This window comes from Mustela lutreola, chromosome 1 (assembly GCF_030435805.1).
Source record: "Mustela lutreola isolate mMusLut2 chromosome 1, mMusLut2.pri, whole genome shotgun sequence".
In the NCBI taxonomy this organism is placed as follows: Eukaryota; Metazoa; Chordata; class Mammalia; order Carnivora; family Mustelidae; genus Mustela; species Mustela lutreola.
Window position 1 is genome coordinate 1,976,084 of NC_081290.1, and position 22,101 is coordinate 1,998,184.

Genomic DNA, 22,101 nt, shown 5'->3' on the forward strand with positions numbered 1-22,101 from the left:
CAGGGCAGACCGGGGCGGGGAGACGAACGCGCCCCCGAACTTTGCTGTCCCCTCGGCCCACTCGCTCCGAGTGGAGAGAACAATAACACAGAGCACGGTTCCCGCCCGACGTCGTCTCCCGCCGCGGCCTCGCTGCGGAGGGAGCGCGGGCAAGTGCGGGCCGGGCTCCGGCCAGGCTCGCCGCGGAGCCAAGGTGCGGCCGCCGGGATGCGCCCGGGACCCCACCTTCCGGGAGGCCGGCTCGGCGCTCCGGCCCGCGGCCGCCCCGCTGACCCTCCCCCTCCTCCGCCTCCTCCCCTCCCTCCTCCCGCCCTCCCTCCGCCCTCCCGGCGCGTCTGCTCCGCACCGGCCCCCGCGGAGGAGCCAGGCGGCAGCGCCCGAGCCGCCGCAGCTCCTGCCCGCAGCGCGCTCGCCCGCGCCCCCGGATCCCCCGCAGCCGGAGCCCCGGGCCCGCGCCGCGCGTCCCGCGTCCCGCGCACGGCCGGGCTCGCCGAGGGCCCCGCGCTCCAGGCTCGGGCGCCGCGGGCGGCAGGGGAGGGCGGCGCGGGAGAGGACGCGGAGGCGCGGGGGCGGCGGCGCCGAGGCGACGAGCTGCGCACCTGGAAAGTTCCCGGCGGTGCGGTGAGCGCGGCGGGCGGCGGGCTGGGGCGCGGGGGCCGCGCGGGGAGGCGCGGGGCCGGGGTGCGCCGCTGCCTGCGGGGCGCGCGGGGCGCGGGGCGCCGTTCCACACCCGCCGCTCCCGTGCGTGTGTGTGGGGACGCGGGCGCGCGCGGCTGGCGGGCTGTGGCCGTGCTCCCCGGCGCCGCGGGCGCGGACGGGCTGCGCGAGCCTAAGAGGCGGGCAGGGGCGGGAGGGGCGAGCTCGGCGCGGGGGCGGGGGTCCTCGGGGCGGGGGTCCTCGCGGCTGTCCCCGCCGAGGCGGCGGCGCTGCGGGGCTGGGGCTCGCGGGGCGGGCCGCGTGCGCTCCGGCTCCTCCAGCCCTGCGGAGCGGCGGCGAGGCGGCCCGGGCGCGAGGACTTGGGAGTCCGCGCAAACTTGGGCGGGTGCTCGGGGGCGCTCGCGGCTCCGGAGCCGCTTCGCGTGCCTGCGTTTCTAAGTGATGCAGGGACAGGAGCGGGCGGACCCCGCAAATCGTCCACTTACAGGATGGGGGAGAAAGCAGGGGTCAGCGCGGGGCAGGACTCGGGTGCGGATGGGCGGCGGCCGAGGCCGGAGGTGAGGCTGGGAACAAGGGAGGCAGAATTAACAGGTAGAAAAGTCCGATTTCCACCTCGCTCCAGAGGGTCCGAGGGGCTTTTTTTTTTTTTTTTTTTTTTTTTTTACATAAGGGAAGGGAGCAACGTACAGCTCCCAACCCCCGTCCCCAGTTCCTTAGAAATCATTGTCTCTTTTCTTGGCAAGTTTCTGTTTAACTCCCGGACGAACGCAGTGTCTGTTCCGCGCTCCGGTGTAGTGCACCGAGCGCAGGACCTAATATGGTGGAGGATCCTCTTTGGAGAATGAGAGGCCATTGTGCCTGCGCTGAGACACTGTGTAACGGAAAATAAACGGCCTCAGACGATGTGGCAGAGATCTCTGTGCTCCGTGTGCAGACTGAACTACAGTCCTGTGCGGTCCTTACAGGTGAGGCTAACTCACCGCCCCGGGTAAGGCAGGTGCTTCCTGGAGGTTGCCCAAATCTTCTGATCCCACACTGTCTTCCTCTAGGCCATTTCCCTATCAGTGACTCCCTCTTCTATGTTTTCATTTTTCTGCATCTACGCTGGGCCATGATTCCGGGTTTACAAACACACTCAAGTTCCCACTGTTGTAAAAATCCACTTCATGAACCAAGTTATCATCTTGAAACCCCTGCTGTCTACGTCAGCTCTTCCCACGGTCCTTTGGAATCAGATTTCTATCCCAACTCTTGTGTGAAAGGCTAAATTCCATGCTTTTTCCCTCTGATTTAATTTGCTTTGGTGTATCTGTGGGATGTCAACGGCCGCCTGCTCACTTCTTGGAAGCCTTGCCTTCCTGGCCTCTAGGATACTTCTGCTACTTCTCTTACTTGTACAGCTGCGCCTTCCGCGTCTGCCTTGTTCGCTTCTCTGCCTCTTCTCCAATCAACGGGATCTGTAGCTATCATCTAGATGTACATATGTAGTGGCAGAGGCATTCCTTCCCTTTCTTGGAGTGATCTCATCTACTAATGGGACTTCAAAGTCTTCCCTCTGTAAAGCAGTCTCTTGCCTCCACCTTTCTTTTTTGCTGCTCTCTGCTCAGCATTTCGACCGTGATGACACTCAGACACCTTATGCTCAACACAGATAAGGTCCGCTTCATTCCTGTCCCCATAAAGCATGCTCATTGCCCTGACTTGAGTCAATGTCTCGGCGCCCAGCCCGTAGATGGTGCTGTCTTCACCTCTGAACGAATGAATCCGTTAATGGCACTACCTTCCTCTCAGCCTTCTCAGATCAAAATATTGGGATCATCTATCTTTCTTTCTTTCTTTCTTTCTTTCTTTCTTCCTTCCTTCCTTCCTTCCTTCCTTCCTTCCTTCCTTTCCCCTCTGTGCACACCCATGTTCTCACCACACTGAGCTATTTAGTCTCTGCAGGATTCCTTCCACCAATCTCATTCTGACTATGAACCCATTCATACCTTCTCTCACTTTTACCAAAGCAGTAGCTTCTTCTTACCCTATCTCTAGTTTTTCTTTCACGTGGGATGTATGCCTAGATACTTTTCCTCTCCTTATTGCCAGTCTCCTGGGCACGTTAATCCACTACTTCAGCTCCAGCCCGTACTGAGGCTATCAGACCCATTTGCACCTCCGTGCTCCTGATCGTCCAGGGCTCACGTCTTACGGCCTACTGAAGTCCTCCATGTTAGTGCCACAGGCCCTTCAGACGGAGCACGTCCAGAATTGGACTCCCTGTCTCATCCCTCCAATCTGTTCCTCCTTTTGGTTAATGACATCCCCTCTTACCCAGTTTGCCACAGTGGAAATTTCCAAATCTTTGTTCTCTTTCTCCTTATCACCACTCAAGTTCCATCAGCTGTAATATCCTGACCTACACCTATAAAATTACATTTCTCTGTCTTGGCCTGTCTATCGGATACTGCAGCACCCAAAAATAGCTGAATGGCATGCCACCACATTGGACAGTGAAAACACAGGATATGTGTCGTTTGTAAAATTCACTATGAACATTCTGTTAGGTGGAGAGGCCCTTCAAAGAGAGAGTCAACCTCTGGGGTAGCTGAAACTGAGCTCATATGACTGCCTGAGGAAAGAAGATTGCTCTCGTACTGCCGTGCTGTGGCTACAGAAAACACACAGTAGATTCAAAACTGAGTCCCGGGTCATCAGTCACAAGACCGGAGGATGGTTTTAACTGTAGCATCGACAGGGAATTGAGCTGTTCTCACAATGGCAGCTCTGTGTGCTTCACCTCAGGGAAAAGAAGCAGGGGTTTATATATTTAGTGATGGTTAATTATTTTATAAAAGAAATTTGGTGAAACAAATTAAGGATAGTACCAAATGCATTAGTTTCACATAGACTTAAAAGACTATTTATAAAAGCTTGTGTAGTTCACTTCTCTGATTTCAGGTTAAACTCTCCATATCATAAAAAAAAAAGCATTGATTCTACTTTTCATGGTCTGTTGAAGGCAAGGAAATTGCAGAGTTACCTGTAGTCATAGCTTTTACCAAATCCCTGATGATCACAGTTTTCTCTTCTGGCTACCATGGAGCTGGTCCATATAAACAGAGTTATCTTGAGTTCCAGAAGTTCAAGACATGAGAATGGGGTTGGGACTTTGGCCTTTCCCCGTCCCGTCACCTTTGACTCGGATTGGCGCGATAACCTGTGCTTTGTTCCTTTCCCTCTAAAGCTCTTTTCACTCCATTCCATATTTATGGCCAAGAAAATAGTCTTTTCTCAAGGACAAATCTGACCATATAACTTGAAAAAAACGTGACCTACACTAAAATGCAGATACCATAACGTGGTGTATAAATTCTTCCGCGCCTTATTCCTGCCCTAGACTTTTCATGGCTCGTCACTCTCTTTCTCCCATCATGCATCTGTCTGTTTCCTGGATATGCTGTCAGCTTTTTTGCCTTCACTCTTTAATATGTGTTTTTTTTAAATTAATAGACTTTAGTTTTTAGAGCAGTTTTATAGAAAAATTAAGCGAAAATTACAGAGTTTCCATATGCTCCCCTGCCCCCTCCTCCTATCCCCTATTCTTAATATCTTGTATCAATGTGATACATTGATACAATTGTATAATAATATATATTATTATTATGTATATTATATATTATTTATAAATATATATTATTATTATATTATATATTTTATATATATATATAGTATGATAATGAATGTTACATTTGTTATAATTGATGAACCAGGATTGGCCCATGATTATTAACTCAAGTACCTAGTTAACAATAAGGCTCATTCTTTGTATTGTACATTCGGTGGGTTTGGACACATGTGCAAGACGCGTATCCACCGTCACAGCATCGCACAGTAATTTCACGGCCCTGAAACCTGCCGGTGCTCCTCCTATTCTTTCCTCTTTCCCTCTCTCGAAGTCTCTGCAACCACGGATCTTTTCAGTGTTCTAAATTTTGTCTTTTCCTGCATGTCAAATAGTTGGAATCATGCTGTAACTAGATTTTTCCAGACTGACTTCTCTCACTTGGCAATGTGTATTTAAAATGCCTCCATGTCTTGTCATGGCTCCATCGTTACAACTTTTCAACCCTGAATAATATTTCGTTGTCTAGGTTTACCGCAGTTTGTTTATCTGTCTGTCCAAAGAAGGACATACCGATTGCTTCGATGTTGCGGCAGTTATGAATAAAGCTACTGCAGATATCCATGTGCAGGTTTTGGTGTGGACGTACATGTTCATATCAGTCAAATCAATACCAAGGAACATGACCAATGGATTATATAATTATGTAGCTTTATAAGCGACTCCAAAACTGTCTTCTAGAGTGACTGTATCACTTCACACTCCCATTAGCAATGAATGGGAGTTCGTGCTGCTCCACATTCTTTCCAGCATTTGGTGTTGTCAGTGTTTGGATTTTGGTCATTCTGATAGGTATATGGTGGTATCTCACGACTGATTTATTTGGAGATTCTCTAACGACATACAATGTTGAGCATATTTTCACATCCCTATTTTCTACATGTGTATCTTCTGTGGTGACATATCTGCTTAGATTTTTGCCCATTTTAAAAAATATTTTATTAATTTATTTGACTGAGAGAGAGTGAGAGAGCACAGCAGGCAGAGCGGCAGGTAGAGGGAGGTAGAGGCAGGTAGAGGGAGAGGGAGAAGTGGACTCCCCACCGAGCAGAAGGCCCAGAGGTGGGGCTCGGTCCCAGCCCCCTGGGATGGGGGCTCAGATCATGATCTGAGCTAAATTCAGATGTTTAACTGATTGAGCCACACGTGCACCCCTTATTTTTGCCCATTTTTTAACTGGGTTGTTTGTTTTCCTATTGTTGAATGTTAAGTGTTCTTTGTATATTTTGGATACTAGTCCTTTATTAAATATGTGCTTTGCAAGTGCTGTCTCCCAGTCTGTGGCTTGTTGGTGCATTCTGTCAATGGTGTCTTTGCAGAGCAGATGTTTTAAATGTTAATGAAGTCTGCCTTATCAACTTTTTTCCTTTCATGGATTGTGCTTTTGATGTTTTATCTAAAAAGTCATCACCAAACCCAAGATCACTTAGAATTTTGCCTCTGTTGTCTTACTAGCAATTTTATAGTTTTGTGTTTTATATTTAGGTCTTTGATACACTTTAGGATAATTTTTGTGAAGATATGAGATCTGTATCTAGATTAATGAGTGTGTGTATGTGTGTGTGTCCAGTTTGTTAAAAAACTATTTCTCCACTGAACTGTTTTTGTTTCTTTGTCAAAGCCCAGTTAACTATATTTGTGTGTCTATTTCTGAGCTCTATTATGTACCATTGATCTATTCGTCTATCTTTCACTAAAACCACTGTCTTGATTATTGCAGCTTTATAGTAAGTCTCTTTTTTAATAGTAAGTTTTTAAGTCGGCTTGTATCACCACTGACTTTGTTCTCTGATAATATTGTGTTCGTTCAGTGCATGTTTCTTTTTTTTTTTTAAAGATTTTATTTATTTATTTGACAGAGAGAGATCACAAGTAGGCAGAGAGGCAGGCAGAGAGAGAGAGGAGGAAACAGGCTCCCTGCTGAGCAGAGAGCCCGATGTGGGACTCGATCCCAGGACCTTGAGATCATGACCTGAGCCGAAGGCAGCGGCTTAACCCACTGAGCCATCCAGGCGCCCCCATGTTTCTTGATCAGTACATTTTTCTACTAAGATGAGTTATTTTGTTGGGTAAATAATGGTAACAGTACTAGTAATAATGTTAAATAATGGTAACAGTACTAGTAATAATGTTAAATAATGGTAACAGTACTGGTAATAATGTTAAATAATGGTAACAGTACTAGTAATAATGTTAAATAATGGTAACAGTACTAGTAATAATGTTTAATAATGGTAACAGTACTAGTAATACTGTTAAATAATGGTAACAGTACTGGTAATAATGTTAAATAATGGTAACAGTACTAGTAATAATGTTAAATAATGGTAACAATACTGGTAATAATGTTAAATAATGGTAACAGTACTGGTAATAATGTTAAATAATGGTAACAGTACTAGTAATACTGTTTAATAATGGTAACAGTACTAGTAATAATGTTAAATAATGGTAACAGTACTAGTAATAATGTTAAATAATGGTAACAGTACTAGTAATAATGTTAAATAATGGTAACAGTACTAGTAATAATGTTAAATAATGGTAACAGTACTAGTAATAATGTTAAATAATGGTAACAGTACTAGTAATAATGTTAAATAATGGTAACAGTACTAGTAATAATGTTTAATATGGCTTTTCTTATTTGACCCTCTAACAACTTTACATGATGTGCATAGTGGCTTTTATCTACCCGTGGCTCTGTCCGTGGGTCTGTCCATCTATTCTATTATTGACACCCAAGCCCAAAGTCATGCCCAAGGACAGATATATACTAAGGAAACTGCTTGGGTTGAGAGTCTGGCTATGTCACCTTAGTCAGCACTATATCATCTCCCATATTTACAGATAAATGTATTTATGTCAGACTCCATATGGGGAGAGAGAGAAATAGATATCATCTAGATCAGAGCCAAGATTGTGGTTTCAAACTAGTTTAGGGCTGGAGGAAAACACAGACAACAAAGCCCAACTGCCCCCACACTGGCTGCCAGGTGTTCGACCACAGGCAAGAGCCTTCACGGGCAGTTTGGCTTCTCCTGTGTCTTTTCCGGTACTTCTTGTATGGGATATTTCCTAAGTGGCGATCAAATTAATGTAATAATAATTTAAAATTGCATGTATTTTCTTCTTTTCTTGCTCAATGCCACAACTCATTCCATTCCTCTTGCCTGTTTATGGAGACAGAAGAATCCCACCTTCACGGTGAGCCTTTTTTTTTTTCTTTTTTCTTTTTTTTTTTAATTAATTGTCTTCCCAGATAGTTCGGTAGGCCCCTTTGGTTGAGGGCTTACCCTGAATATGTGCAAACAGGTAGAGGCAGTGTGAGGGAATGACAAAGCTTGTCATTAGTCCTTACAGTCCTAGATCCTGAGCTGGGTCATTCATGAAGCTTTCTGGTCTCCATTCTTAGGTGGAGCTTCCCTTCTCAGGGAAGGTTGCCCAGGCTGTTCCAGAATCATTTCTTTCTTTAATGGAAGAGATAAGCCAGGCAGAGTAAGGTTCCCCTCACCCCCAGGGAATAACTGGCATCTTTAGAGACCTCTTGTCTGGAAGACATCCAACATGCTAGACTTTGTCCCAACCACCAATGATCTCTTCTGGGAGTTCCTCCCACCGAGACACTCAGTGTCTGTCTCCAGCACTGTAAGAGCTACTTGGGGCCTGTTGTGTGTCAAGCATTGTACAGGATACCTTGTAAACATAATCTTCATAATGACCTTATGAGCTGAATATAATTATACCCGCTTCCTAGATTGGAAAACAGGATTCTAAGTCATTTGTAGAAGGTCACACAACCGGAAAGGGCAGGTTGTCTTCCAAACCCTGGCTGGCCTGACTCTGTTGCTCACCTTAAATTCTCATCTTTATCTCCAAGTTCATTTCTTATTACATCAAGTCTTGCCCTCTGATTCTAACAATAACTTTAATAACCTGTAGTTGCTAGTTTGATGGGGCAGCATCCTGTGTTTCTAACAATATGTTCTCCTTGTGGCTAGCAATACATTTTGGAGAAATAGCTTATCTATCTTAGTGACTGATATAGGAAACAGTGAATCTAATTAGATTTTGTGAAGCCAGGCACTTGAAGCCTTGGCTTAAGGGACAACAAAATTTAAATGAGTGAGCTCACTGAGAAATCAGACTCAGTATTGAGCCATTCAGTAACCGACTTACATATCTTAAATTTGTTACTTGAAAGACCAGTTAATTTCACCCCTCTTAAGAATTCTTGGCTTGAAGGATTTACACAGCTTCTAAAGCATCTGCATTAAAATGGGGGGAAGAGCTGGTGTTTTGGGAGATCTTAACACCTGTTTCATTGTGTTTCAAGCTTGTAAAATTATTGGATCGGAATAGGGTATTTTGAGTACCATACATAGAGCAAAAATGTTTCTAAGCCTTTTCATATTAAGAATGTTGGAACTCTTCTCTCTGTCCAATTGGATTCCAAATCCATGGAGTTATGCCCCTGATACAGTACATTGTGGCACTGCCTTCGGCCTTAGTAAACAGTTGTTCTATGAATAAAGAGTAAATTAGTTTAATGTTACATTTTAAAGTTTTTATGCTCACTTTTCTTTATAAGGCAATCCCTTTTCCTTCAACCTGCCCCTTCCTCCAACCTGCCTCGGTTGGGAATGCTTGTCCATGGACCTAAAAAGCATGTCTAGGAAATGGGTTACTGCTGGATGTTAAAAACTTGTGCACTCATTAATTTAAGACACCCCTGGGAGCTCCATCTCACACCTGCCATGCAGAATTCCACTCAGGTTTATTCCTAGGTCCCAGTCTAATGTCTTCTGAATTGCTTATTTGGATACAAGGGTGTCCACTTCATTGAATTCTAGTCTCCTCAACCTTTTTATGTATTCTTACTTAATATGTAATAGTAAATGCCGCCAAGTCAAGAGAAACTTAAAGGTTAAACCTGCCACATCTTTGCAACATAGCAAGGCAGTTTTCTGGAGGCTAATGTTTATTAATGCCTATTCTGAACCTCTGAATTCTATGAGGAATATCTGGGCATTACGAGATTACTTCTGTAAGTACGTTTATTTGCTGTGTGTGCCGTCTGTCTCAGGCGATGTGCATTGGCTATTTGGTTGCATCTGCTTGAGGCTTAGAGGCTGTTTTAGATCTGTCTGTCTTTGCCTTTATTGCTGTAGAGGTCACGATTATTCTGGGGGAGCTAGTGAAATCAGTCTGAGCATTTCATTTCTCCTTGAGTTTGAAATTTAAAGGGAGAGAGGGGCAAGAATATGTGGCTTATGTAATTACGAAGTGTCATCTAGATCTTCGGGTGTTATATCATGAGAGAGAATTTAAACTTAACTGTTATAATGCATCTTGAGCTATGGTTGTCAAAAAGTACACATGTGGAAGTATGACGTTTAGATAGGTAGCCTAAAAAGACTTACACCTAATGGGAATTAATCAAAGCAGTGTTTTTCCGAACTCACCTTTTCAAGTTCTCCTTACTCGTTTTGCTCATATGCGCTTCTGATCTGCAGGCGATTTTTAAAAAATTTTCATTGAATTGATTCAGTAAGCCTGATACCTAATTTATCTCCCACTTAAGTAATAATATCAGTGAAATCACAAGTCTGCGGGGCCAGTTATTTGTATTTATAAGGAATGTTACAGTAAACACAGAGCTTTGAACAACAATGAAAGGATTCTGACAGAATTAAAACCACCCTGATAATTCTTGTTTATGTCCCCCCCCCCCCCAGATCTGCTGGTTAGGGACGCACTTTGGGGTCTACGCTGAACATATTGGGAACCGGAAAGGAGTGGAGCCTTGCACCGCACATCATCGTTTTGGGATAAACCTTGGCTTTAGGATATTCCGTAAAGGATGTCAACGACTCCTTATCCCTCTGTTCTACTTTCTAGGAACAGTTGCCCAGAACTTTTTAACAGGGAAATACAGAACACAGGGGTGCCCCAGCAGGAGGAACGCGTTAACAAGGCGGCAGCACCGCTCAGTCTGGTCGGCAGGAGGAAGGCAGAGGCGGTTTTCTAGATCAGGGAGTAGTTTCTTGCTGCGGCTGCACAGGGAGCGGGGAGAGCGTGCCCAGGCCGAGCCTCTGCTTCTGTAGCTGCTCCTTCGTGTGGCCTCTTGGCCGCGCTGATGTCCAGTGTTGTTGTGGGGCCCTCGACGGCTGTCCGGGGAGAATGAGCGGAGGGAAGTGCAGGGAGCTCCGGCCGCTGGCGCACAGTGCTTCGGTGGGACACCTGTGCCATCGTGACAGGGACAGGGGCAGCGAAACCAAGTGCCAGCTCACGGGGAGGTGAAGGAAATCAGTGGCTCGCTCGCCACCTGCAAGCAGGGGCATCACTGTCAGTAGTGCTGACCCGCGGGGTTCACGCTTATGACCCAGGTCGGGATGAGGCGGGCACGCCAGGCCGGGACGTGGGTCCCTCGCGCACTGGGTCACCCCGATTCTCTGCCTTCTCGCAGGTCCTGGAGCAAGATGGGCAATGGGTCGGTGAAACCCAAGCACGCCAAGCACCCCGACGGCCGCGCGGGGCCCCCGGGGGTGCAGGCGCTGCGGGCCAGGGTGGCCGAGCTGGAGCGCGAGCTGCGGCGGAGGGAGGCGGACGTCCAGGAGCGCGAGTACCAGCTGAAGGAGCTGCGGGAGCAGCTGGCCAAGCAGACGGCGGCCGTGGCGGAGCTCACGGAGCAGCTGCAGGCCAAGTGCGTCCAGCTCAACCAGCTGCAGGACGTGGTGCGCTCGCAGGGCGACGGCGCGCCGCAGGCCTCGCCCGGGAAGGCGCCGCTGGACGTCCACCGCGAGGCCTCGGGCTTGGTCTCCCTGCACAGCAGGCGGGGGGCAAAGGCCGGGGTGTCTGCGGAGCCCACGAGCCGGACCTATGACCTCAACAAGCCCCCGGAGTTCTCCTTCGAGAAGGCGAGAGTCAGGAAGGACTCCAGGTGAGGGGCGCGCGCTCCGGCCGGGCAGGGCGGGCGGGCGGGGGTGGGGGCTCCTCCGGCCGCTTCGGGGAAAGGGGACACGACCTCTCTCGGGTGTGGATGCAGGGGACCTCCAGCCTGGGTGGGTCCTGGAGAAGGGCCCCTCGAAGCAGAGCCCCCCTTTCTACGGGGGCGGCGCTCAGCCGACCCTTGGGATGCGTGTACCCGGGAGCTGAGCTCGCGAAGGTCAGGTCGGTCATCCTGAGCGCCCCGAGGGCTGCGCGCGGAGGGGGTCCCAGGAGGTCTGCCCGCAGGAGTGGGCTTGGATGCGGGCACGGATCACCGTGCATGCTCGGTGTGCGGGCTCAACCCTGCTGCCCGCACCGACGGCAAGCGTCAGGGGAAGGAAGAAGCGGGATCCTCAGAGGGGGGCGAATTCGTGCGCACCCCACGGCGCGAGGGAGCACCACGGCCCGCCGGTGTTAGATGCCCGGCGGGTGTTAGCGCGGACAGGGGCAGAGCCTTCCTCGGGGGAGGCCGCAGTCTCCGCGAAGACCGGCAGATGCGGGTCATTACTAACCAGGATACACCGTGTGATGGGACCAACTGGATCGGTATCGTGCCGCTGTCTGCGGTCCGGGGAGAGACGGGCAAAAACCGCACAACTGGGGTTGTCCTGGAGGCCTGGCTGAGCAGGTGACCTTTCCTGAGGTCTGAAGGAGGAAAAAAAGCCTGGATGGGGTGGAAAGGGCATTTCAGGTGGAGGGAGCAATCAAAAGCATGAATTCTGAAAATAAAGATGTTTACGAGGAATTATAAATATTGATGATAGCGCTCTGGTACGTGCACGCACATTTCTTTTCCTACTGAAGGTTGGGTTTCCCAAGCTGGGAAGACTGACTAGAAACAACCCAAGTTAGGGTCTCTTTTCTGTATTATTTTGAAGTGAATGAACATTTTTAGTTGAAATTAGATCTTTCACCTTGATAACATCTTGGCTGAGCCTGGAACCCTTGAGCAAAATGCAGGATTTGTGAATTTAAAACAAATTTTAACTTATTCATAAATACAAGTCATATAAATCAACATAAAACATCTGACTTAAACAAATAAATGATTAATTTTGACAACAGAATTACAAAGGGAGGTTTAATTCATCAATTTGTTGACAGTCACATAGTGCGTGATCAATAAATATTTGCTAAGGAAACAAGTCACACTGGGTTATTAATCATAATACTCTGTGGCTGAAAGAAATCTGATTAATATTAGGGTTCAGAAGAGTTTGCTGTTAAAAAAAAATGGAAGAGTTTGTTGTAAGCCAAGATTTTTATTATTATTTGGTTTAGGAAGGTTGTATCTACTCCCTTTGCAAAACTAATATTTATTTTTAATGGTGTGGATTTGTGGATTTGTGCTGGAAATCATCTAATCTTCTCTTTTGATATAACAGAGATATTTTCATATATAGTAATATTACTTATTACGTAGTATATTATTATATGTATGTAAGCACAGTATATTATTTGTCCCACCAAAAATCTTTCAAATAGGAATGTTCTTGTATATCTAAGAGAAGCATCAGAGAATTTAATAGCAATTCATCTTCTTTGACCTGCCCCTACATATTCTACCAGATTTCTCTTGAGCACAAGTTGTGTTCATTCTTTTTTTCCAAAGACTTGTCCATCTTGAGGCAGAACACCATTCTCCTGGTGTTAGGGAACTGGACCATCCAAGATAAACATATTCCTTTGTATAAAATTTCTTTCTTTGTATTTCTTTATTAACTCTTTTGTAATCAGGAAAATAAAGCAGTAGTTAGGTGCAGTCAGTTTCTGAGCCAAACCACCTGTCTATAGTGAGTGGGACACAGGAGGGAAAACATTAGAGCTCTTGAATGAGGACTAAAAATGACTCCCTTCATCATAAAGGCAAGCCATGGGTACGAGTCTACATGAAGGCCATGATGAAGAAGTAGGCTAATGGCTTGTTTTTGTTTTTGTTTTTTTAATGAATAAGTCCCAAAGAGACCAAGCTAGATCATCCCTGTCCTAATGTTCCCTCCTACACTTCCATAAAACATTGTGGCTCTAAATTGAAAACAATAATTAGAATTGGGGGACCATCCATTCTTTTTTCATGGATTGGTTTGTGCCCCAGGTTCCTGTGCAGCAGTTTTTGCCTCAAGTTGTCTTGCAATCTCCCTTGCAGATGTCTTTCTTCTTAAGTTTGGAATAACTGCCTAAATATAGATGACTAACATCATCAAGTCAGAGACTTTAAATTTTCCAGTTTTTTAAAAATTAGTCAGCATTACAAATCATTTTCCAGTTTCAAGTAGTTCTAGTTTTAGAGAAAAGCCTCAAGTAAACTTTGGATATTATTATATTTCTTTTATAGAGTCTACCAAAAATCTTGCAAGAAACAATTTTCTAGGAGTGAGAGCATTAGAAAAGGGGGGAGCGTCTTTAACTGATAAGAGGACGGCACCTGGCACTCGCTGGCTTAGCTACTTTTCCAGGCAGTTACTGGAGATATTAGAGAATTTAACGCATCCGTCAATGTTTCCTTCATTTATTTTGACGTGCTCATGACTTACTTGTTGAGCTCTATAAAGTTTCTTGGCTGAATTTTTGAATGAATTTGTTCCGACTGATAAGTGGCAACAACATTTTGGAGTTCCTGCTTCCACACTGAGTCAGAAAGCCATTGAACGGCTTTTTAGTCTTTTTGTGAACCAGAGTGTGTCCGATGAGTACCGGACGTGACAGTGAGCAGGAAAGTGAGGGGAGATCCCCAGCCCTCTTGCCGTCAGCAGCGCTAGGCGTACATGATGTGCCAACAGAAACTGTGAGATAACATTGGGGGACGACAGATTTGTGACCTGAAGATTCAGATTCAGTAGTTCATGAGAAGCTGTAAAACCCATCCCCGGTACTCTGTGAGCTTGCTGGGGCCCCGTGCTCGAGGTTATTGTAAACGGCAAGTGAACTTCACTAACGACCAGACAGCCCACTCATGCCAGCTTTGCTGTCCCGTACCCATCAAGTGTTCCTGCGGGGCTTGAAGCGGGGGCTCAAACTGGATAGAGGGACTATGGAACAACGTATGTACTGTAGTGGTGCTGGGAAACTCTTAACTCAGTGCTGTTCGATAGGACACTCTGCCCGGCGGATGTGTTCTATAATCTGTGCTGCCCAGTGTGGTAGCCAAGAGCAAAATGGGGCTGTGAGCACTGGAACTATGGCTAGTGCCACGGAGGAATGGAATATTCATTTTAATTAACTTTATTTATTTATTTTTAAATATTTCATTTATTTATTTGCAGAGAGAGAGCAAGAGAGTGAGAGCAGTATTACACGCAGGGCGAGTGGGAGAGGGAGAAGCAGGCTTCCCAATGAGCAGGGAGCCCCGTGTGGGCCTCAAATCCAGGACCCTGATCATGACCTGAGCCAAAGGCAGAGACTTAACCACTGAGCCGCCCAGGCGCCCCTGTTTTAATTAACTTTAAAATGGAATAGCCACGTGTCTGGCGGTTACTGTATTGGATGTTGCAATTCTGGATTACGTATTATGCTTTAACTGAAGTAGAGCTGACACAATGTTATGCTAGTTTTAGGCGTACAGCGCCGTGATTCGACCACTTTAAGGGATGCCGTGCTCGCCTGAAGTGTAGCTTCCATCTATTGGGTCTATAGGACTATTACAATACCAGTGACTATGTCCCTATGCTGTGCCTTTCATCCCTGTGGCTTCCTGTTTCCAGACCTGGAAGCCTGCACTCCACACCCCCCTTCATCCAGCCCCCCATGGTCCTCCTTTTCGGCAATTACCAGTTTGTTCTTTGTCGTTATGGGTGTGTTTCTGTTGGTTTGTTCTGCTTTGTTTTTTAGAGTCTGCATATAAGTGGAATTATAGGGTATTTGTCTTTCTCTGTTAACTTATTTTACTTAGCACAATACCCTCTAGTTCCATCCATGTTGTCACAAATGACAAAATCTCATTCTTTGTATGGTTGAGGAATATTCCACTGCATACAGACACACCACAGCTTCTTGATCCATTCATCTGTTGATGGACACTTGGGTTGCTTCCATGCATTGGCTGTAAATAAGGCCGCAGCAAACACGGGGATGTACGTATCTCTTAAAATCAGTGTTTTCATTTTCTTTGGGTAACTACCCAGGAGTGCGATTACTGGATTGTGTGCTGTTTCTGTTTTAATGATTTGAGGAACCTCCACACCGTTTTCCGTAATGGTTGCACCAACTCACATTCCCACCAACAGTGCACAAGAGCTCCTTTTTCTCCGCATCCTGGCCCACATTCGTCATTTCCTGTCTCTTGGATACTAGGCGTTCTGACGCCTGTAAGGTATGATCCCGCGTTGTGGTTTTGATTTGCATTTCTCTGATGATTGGTGACTTTGAACACCTTCTCTTGCATCCGTTCGCCATTTGCAAGTCTTCTTTAGAAATCGATTGTGTGTTTTTGACTGGAACTGCTATTTCCTGAGATGGGAATGATGACCTAGAGAAGTGTGGCAACATAGGACTCGTATTTGGTTCCAGGACAAAGCCACAGCAAAGGACAATGTGCTTGTCAGACAGAGGAGAGCACAAGGTGGGGCCACTCTTCAATGGCGCTGAACCTGCGGCACATCATGGCCTTTTGTAGTGACTTGGCTTTGTATCCGCTGACCATTTTTGATCTTCAGAGGCATACAACTATGTGGGCACAGAGCCCGTTTCTATTACAGGTACTTAGCCTTACTGAAGTATCATAAATCATGATGAGTCAGAGCACTACGGTGTATCAAGTTCTCTGATTTCTGACATAAATTTATTTTAGCAAACAGCCGGGGATTTAGAGCTGGAAGAACCTTTACTGCAGAAGAGGGGAGACAGGCAGGAGAGTTGCAGATTATGTCATGGGCAGTGGCAGGGCTAAGTTTAGAACCCGAGATTCTTGACTTTGAAAGCAGTTAGTTTCCTCTACAATCCTGATTTTCTTAAAACTCCCCACAAAAATCAAAGCCCTCATGTCAGACAGTCTGGGCACCTTTTCACCTGCTTTATTGATGGATAGGAAGAGCATGGGTGCTTCTGGCTCCTTCCAGGCAGAGCTGAGCAGAGCTTACTCACTCTCTCAGTGTTGACCAAATGCTGGATCCTCAGGGCTCAGGCCTGTGTGACACAGGGAATGGCTTAGAGCTCCCTGATAGTGCACTTCGCGATCTATGGAGGGGCACGAACGGGTTCCCAGAGGAACACCGCGCTCTTCAGGGCTGAGAACTGAGTGGCAGAGGAGGGCAAGGAAGCACTCAGATAGCGTTTCTGGTCATGTCTGACCTGCCTTCAGCACCAAGACAACCATGGACGCAGAGGTCAAACCTTTCACTGAAATTAAATTTTCCGTTTATGTAGGCATCGTTTAGCCAACTTCAGCCTCGGCAGAGCGAGATTACAAGCTCATGCTGCGTGTCTGGCGGAACACAGGCACATTAATCAGAGACATCTGGCGAGTTGCTAGTATGACTGCCTTTCGCTAGGAACGCAAAAACTATCATTTGAAACTATTGTTCTTCCCTGAAAAGGAAGGATAAAACAAAGACTTGCCATCTGACTTCAGATGTTGACTCTAGTTTTAGGAAGGACAATTAGTTTTCTCTGTCACTCCCACCCCAGAAGCAGAATAGGTAATAGGAACATGTTGGTGAGTCATGCATGGAAATAAGATCTACATCAAGGGGTCGAGAAGGAGTGTGGTTGTTATCATCGGGGTTTCCTTCCTGAAGAGGGGCCGAGCATTCGAGTGTGCGTTATGGAAATGTGGCTTCTTCACTGGACGAACTGTTTGTATGGAATGACCAGTAGTAGTAATAATAGTAGCATTCATATGTCACAAACTATGTGCCGGCCGCCATTCTGAATGCCTCACAAATACTGAATTATTTAATTCTCACAACAAACTTATACTACAGGTAGTATTATTACACCCCCATTCTACGGATGAGGAAACTGAGGCATGCAAAATTAAGTATCTTGTCCAAGATTACACGGCTCTTAATATCAGAGCCAGGATTCAACACCAGAAACTCTGCTGTCTCAGTCTGTTCTAACAACTCCGATATACCACCTTTCCAAGATGAAAGTTACATTTTAGTTGGGAACCCTGGTAAAAAATTAAATATGTAATTAGAAACGGACGTGTGTCTAGTGCTTTGGTTTTGTATGATTCCAAACAGCTCCTGGCTACTCTGTCTCCCTGAAAATGATGCTTCCAGGAAGTTCTGCTCTGCACTCGGTTTGCAGTAGAGGAGCATGTGCTGGGCTGGGAGAGAAAGGAACTTCTTTTTATTTTTAATTCCATGAAATCATGACTTAGATGTTGCTGCTTGAGAGGTTCTATACCCAGCTTTCACATAATCGGTTATTAAAGATTGGAAGGAGTGTACGTACAGACTTTTACTAATCAGTTGGGCAGTTAAAAAATTTGTATTGTCTTCACTTACGTCTTCCAAAAAGCAGAAAACGAAGCTCTCTGTATAAGGAAAGAAGGAAGACGAAGTCCAGTTGTGCGGTGATCTGAAAGCCAGAGGCTACGGGTGAAGGCAGAGGGTGCTGTGTCTGGCATGAATGTTCAGAACGTTTGAGAACGGGGGTTACGTTTTCCGGCGGTGGCCTGCATTGAGACACCCTGAGCAGACCCGGCTACTCAGAAATGCCTGAGAAGACCGTTACAGGTTAACTGCTGGGAGTCTGTTCCTTAATCATGGGGACGGGAGACTTGCCCGATGAGGTGGGAGTTGCTTTTCATGGCACCCGAGAAAGAGAAGTGGAAGCTCAGAGTAGTTCAAGAGTTTTCTGAATTTGCTCAAGGTCGTGGGATCGGTAGTTTCCGGAACCAGGACTCACGTCTATGTCTGCCTGATGCCAGGTGCGAGCTCTCCACCACGGTGTCCGAGGGCAGCCCCTATAGGAGGCACAGCCAGCCGTGGGAATGGCTCCTCCTGGAGGTGTGCGTGCAGGGCAGGAGTGGAAAGGGTGGTGCTGCTTTAAAAAAAAAAAAGGTAGGGGAGAGGTAAGGAGCACAGACAAGTTGAGGAACCTCCTAGAATTAGGAAGCGGCTCCCTGGACATCTCGGTGACCCTAAGGAGGCTCAGGCAGACGTTCTGATTCCTGGTCCCAGTCCCTCTCGCTTCCAACCTCTGACCCCTCGTCTTTCTCTCCAGCAGACGAAGGCCGTGGGGCCCCCTCACCGCGCACCCGCAGCCGGGCGGCCTCTCGGGGCTCAGATGGTCTTCTGCTCCGCTTAGGCTGCCCTTTGCTCCTGCTCGCGTTATCCTCAAATCTTGCTGCCAGTTGCCAGGTGTTGGGGAAAATGTCTCATTAAGCCTCGGAAAACACTCGACACCCGAGGCCTCGCTGCTGGGAACAGTCCAGAGTCCAGGCGCAGGTGGGCGCGCCCAGCTGCCTCGGAGCGGCGCCCGCGCTGGCGGCCTCGGTGCCCCCGGGCCCCGGCCCGTGCCCTGCTGTGCTCAGGCCCCGCGAGAGCCAGCAGCCGTGGCTAGCGGCTGGGAGTGGCCAAGGTGTCCTTCCGTGCTTCGGGTCAGCGGCTTCAGTTCAGTAACTAGAACCTCTCACTCAGCCAAGCTCGTGTTCAATTTCGTTTTCTCCTTCTTTGGCTTCCCCTCTCTGCACGCCTGTCCCGTGTCCCGTTTCTGTCGTGTACGTGTCCTCGGTCCCCTCATTCCCCTTCACCCTCGGCCAGCGGCCCCAGTGCCGGTTCAAGCACCTGCTCCAGGCCAGGCACTCTCAGGGTGACCCGGGTTGGGGTTTTCTCTGCAGGTTCACAGCCGCCTGCCGGCGAAGTATTACTGTCCGGGGCTCGGCTGGCAGAAGTCACCGGCCCGGGCTCACCGTGCAGTGCCATGAGCCTTGTGACGTCCCCTGGATGTCAACACAGCTGCCACCAATTCGGAGCCTCCCCGAAGCCTATATCATTCTGTTGTACTTGCTGCGATGCTCACTTCGACGAAGCTGACCACAGTCTGTGGGGCTGCCGGACTGCGGACAGGTTCCTGCAGATGAACCGAGCGGGCCTGGCTTTGAACCGCCGACCTGCAGGCCCGAGAGGAGCCTCCAACCGCCCTCACATCTTCTAAGTGTCTTCTGAAATGCGCTCCTCGGTTCTGACCCAGTTTTTTCTTACAGACATCGCATGTCTTTCTGGACACTGCCCATTTTCTTGTTAGATTCATAGGAAAGAGTATAATAGAAACAGTACCGTCCAGAAAAGAGTGACCTTTTTCATTGAGCTCGTTGGATCAGAGGGAGCATCTCCACGGACCTTTGCCTCCTAAGCAGCAGCACCGTCTGCTTCCGGGAAAGCCTCCCTTTTCCCTCTGGAAGCCTGGGCAGCTCCGCTCCTGTCCCCTGACTTTTTCTAGGGTTTATTTTTTATTTATTTTTTTTTTTTGATTTTTTTTTTTATTTATTTATTTGACAGAGAGAGAAATCACAAGTAGGCGGAGAGTCAGGCAGAGAGAGAGAGAGAGAGAAGCAGGCTCCCGCTGAGCAAAGAGCCCGATGCGGGGCTCGATCCCAGGACACTGAGATCATGACCTGAGCTGAAGGCAGCGGCTTAATCCACTGAGCCACCCAGGCGCCCCTTTTTCTAGGGTTTAAATTGCAATGGAATTCTCAAAAAGGGAAGCCAAAGACAAAGCTTTTTGGTTTTTAGACTCTTTCTTAAATTTTATTATTTTAAATTTACTTGACACACAGAGAGATCACAAGTAGGCAGGCAGGCAGAGAGAGAGATAAGGAAGCAGGTTCCCAGATGAGCAGAGAGCCTGACGCAGGGCTCGATCCCAGGGCCTTGGGACCATGACCTGAGCAGAAGGTAGCTGCTCAACCGACTGAGCCACCCAGGCGCCCATCGGTTTTTAGACTCTTTCTAGAAGTACCTTGTCTGTGAAAGATGTGTTTCTTATGTTTCTTGTATTTATTCTTTGATTAAAGCTGTTTCCTTCTCTTAAAATCTCATTTTAAAATAATTTACCTCCTCCCCTCCATGTTGACTCTCCTTCAGATTACTTGATAGTCGTAGGTATTTTAGTGCAGCCTTGTTTAACAGGTTTTTGTCAGTTTTTTGTTTTGTTGTTGTTGGTTTGTTTTGTTTGAGATATACAGCCGGGAATGACCAGAGGGTGTCTTGTATATAATTCAGACTAAAATGTGAGCAGTTGGGAACTCTCAGTGTCCACTTAATGCTTCCCGGAATGTATGTTTATCATGTCCATTAATTTTAACTGGTAACTTTCAAGCCGCAGGGGTTTGAGCATCCCTTTGGGGACGATAGATCAAGCTCTCGGAAATAGGAGGGAAAGAAAGATCTGCAGCTTCCAGTCCCTTCTTTCCAGGTCAGATGAGGGGGAGGGAGGTAAAACGCGAGAAAGATATCTCCTGAAATTTCTTGGAACAGAAACACTGGGAAAGCCAGGTGTATTAGTTTCCCTTGCTGAGTGACGAGCCAACATGAACCTAGCAGCTTAGCAACACATATTTGTTACCTAGAGTCTCCGTGGGTCAGGAGATGACCCAACAGATTTTCTGATTTTCTGATTTTCTGATTACTGAGAGGAGATGACACAACAATTATGTCATCTGCTCAGGGTTTCACACTGTGAAACTTTTGACTGTTTCATTTTGACTGTTGTCAAAGAATCAGCTGACTGTGTCCCTTCCTTGAGCTTTCTAGTGGAAGAAGCCCTCCTCCAAGCTCCCAAGATTGTTGGCAGAATTCAGTTGCTTGCGGTTGTAGGACTGACATCCTGTTTTCTTGCTGGCTGTCAGCAAAGGCAGCTCTCGGCTCCTAGTGGCTGCCTGGAGCTCCTAGCCGCATTCCTGCTCCCAGACCCATTGCCAACATGGCAGCTTACTTCTTCAAGGCCAGTTGGAGAATCTCTTTATAGTTGATTAAGATGAAATCTTATATTACACACATGGGATGACCTTCCCTTCACTGTTGCCGTATTCTGTTGGCAAGGAGCAGATCACAGGTTCTACCTCTCTCAAGGGTTGGGGATTATACAAGAGTTTGATGCAAGGGATTGGAGATCATGGAGACATCTTAGAATTCGGGACACTACACTAGGCCCTTTTGTTTTACTGTTGTGAGATTCCCCGGGTGGGAACGCCGGCCATGCTGGAGATACAACGCCTTACGTAAAAATCCAGAGGCTTGTAGATGTGTGTCTGTGGCAGCATGCTGTGAGCTATGTACTGTAGCCCAGACGTGAAAACAACCCAGATGTCCACTGACGATGGGATCAATGGGTAAATGAAATACAGTGTATACATACAATGAGATACTGTTCAGCCTTAAGAAGGGAAATAAACTCCTTCCTTTTTTCATGCTATAACGTGAACGAACCTTGAGGACATCATGCCAAGTGAGTAAGTCGGACCCAGAAGGACAAATATTGTATTAGTCCACTTATATGGCATACCTAATCACATTTGCAGAGACATAAAGCAGAATTGGAGGTTGCCAGGGGCTGGGAGCAGAGAATGGGAGTCATTGTTTAATGGGAAGAGTTTTAGTTTGGGAAGATGAGAAAGGTTCTGCAGATGAATGGCGGTGATGGTCGAAAAACAATGAGGATACCCTTACTGCGACTGCACTGCATTCTTAAAATGGTTAAAATGGTATCGTTGGCAAATGTGTGTTTCACCACAATTAAAAAAAACATTCCAGAGTCCTGGGGCTGACTTGACAGCATTGGCCCCGCGGGGCTGACCCACATTGCAGGTTCCGTATGGTTTCCTGGGAAGAGGGAGAGAG

General features: G+C 47.2%; 1 protein-coding gene across 5 annotated transcripts in view; it reads left to right on the forward strand.

Moving 5' to 3' along the window:
- The first annotated feature begins 499 nt into the window (after positions 1-499).
- The window catches only part of PRKG2 (protein kinase cGMP-dependent 2), a 97,945-nt gene continuing 76,343 nt past the window's right edge, over positions 500-22,101 (forward strand). For all 5 annotated transcript variants that reach the window (XM_059154457.1, XM_059154373.1, XM_059154694.1 and 2 more), the window contains exons 1-2: positions 500-621; positions 10,794-11,267. In XM_059154457.1, the coding sequence (XP_059010440.1) occupies positions 10,807-11,267 (461 nt within the window). In that variant the 5' untranslated portion in view covers positions 500-621; positions 10,794-10,806. The remainder of the gene's footprint in view (positions 622-10,793; positions 11,268-22,101) is intronic.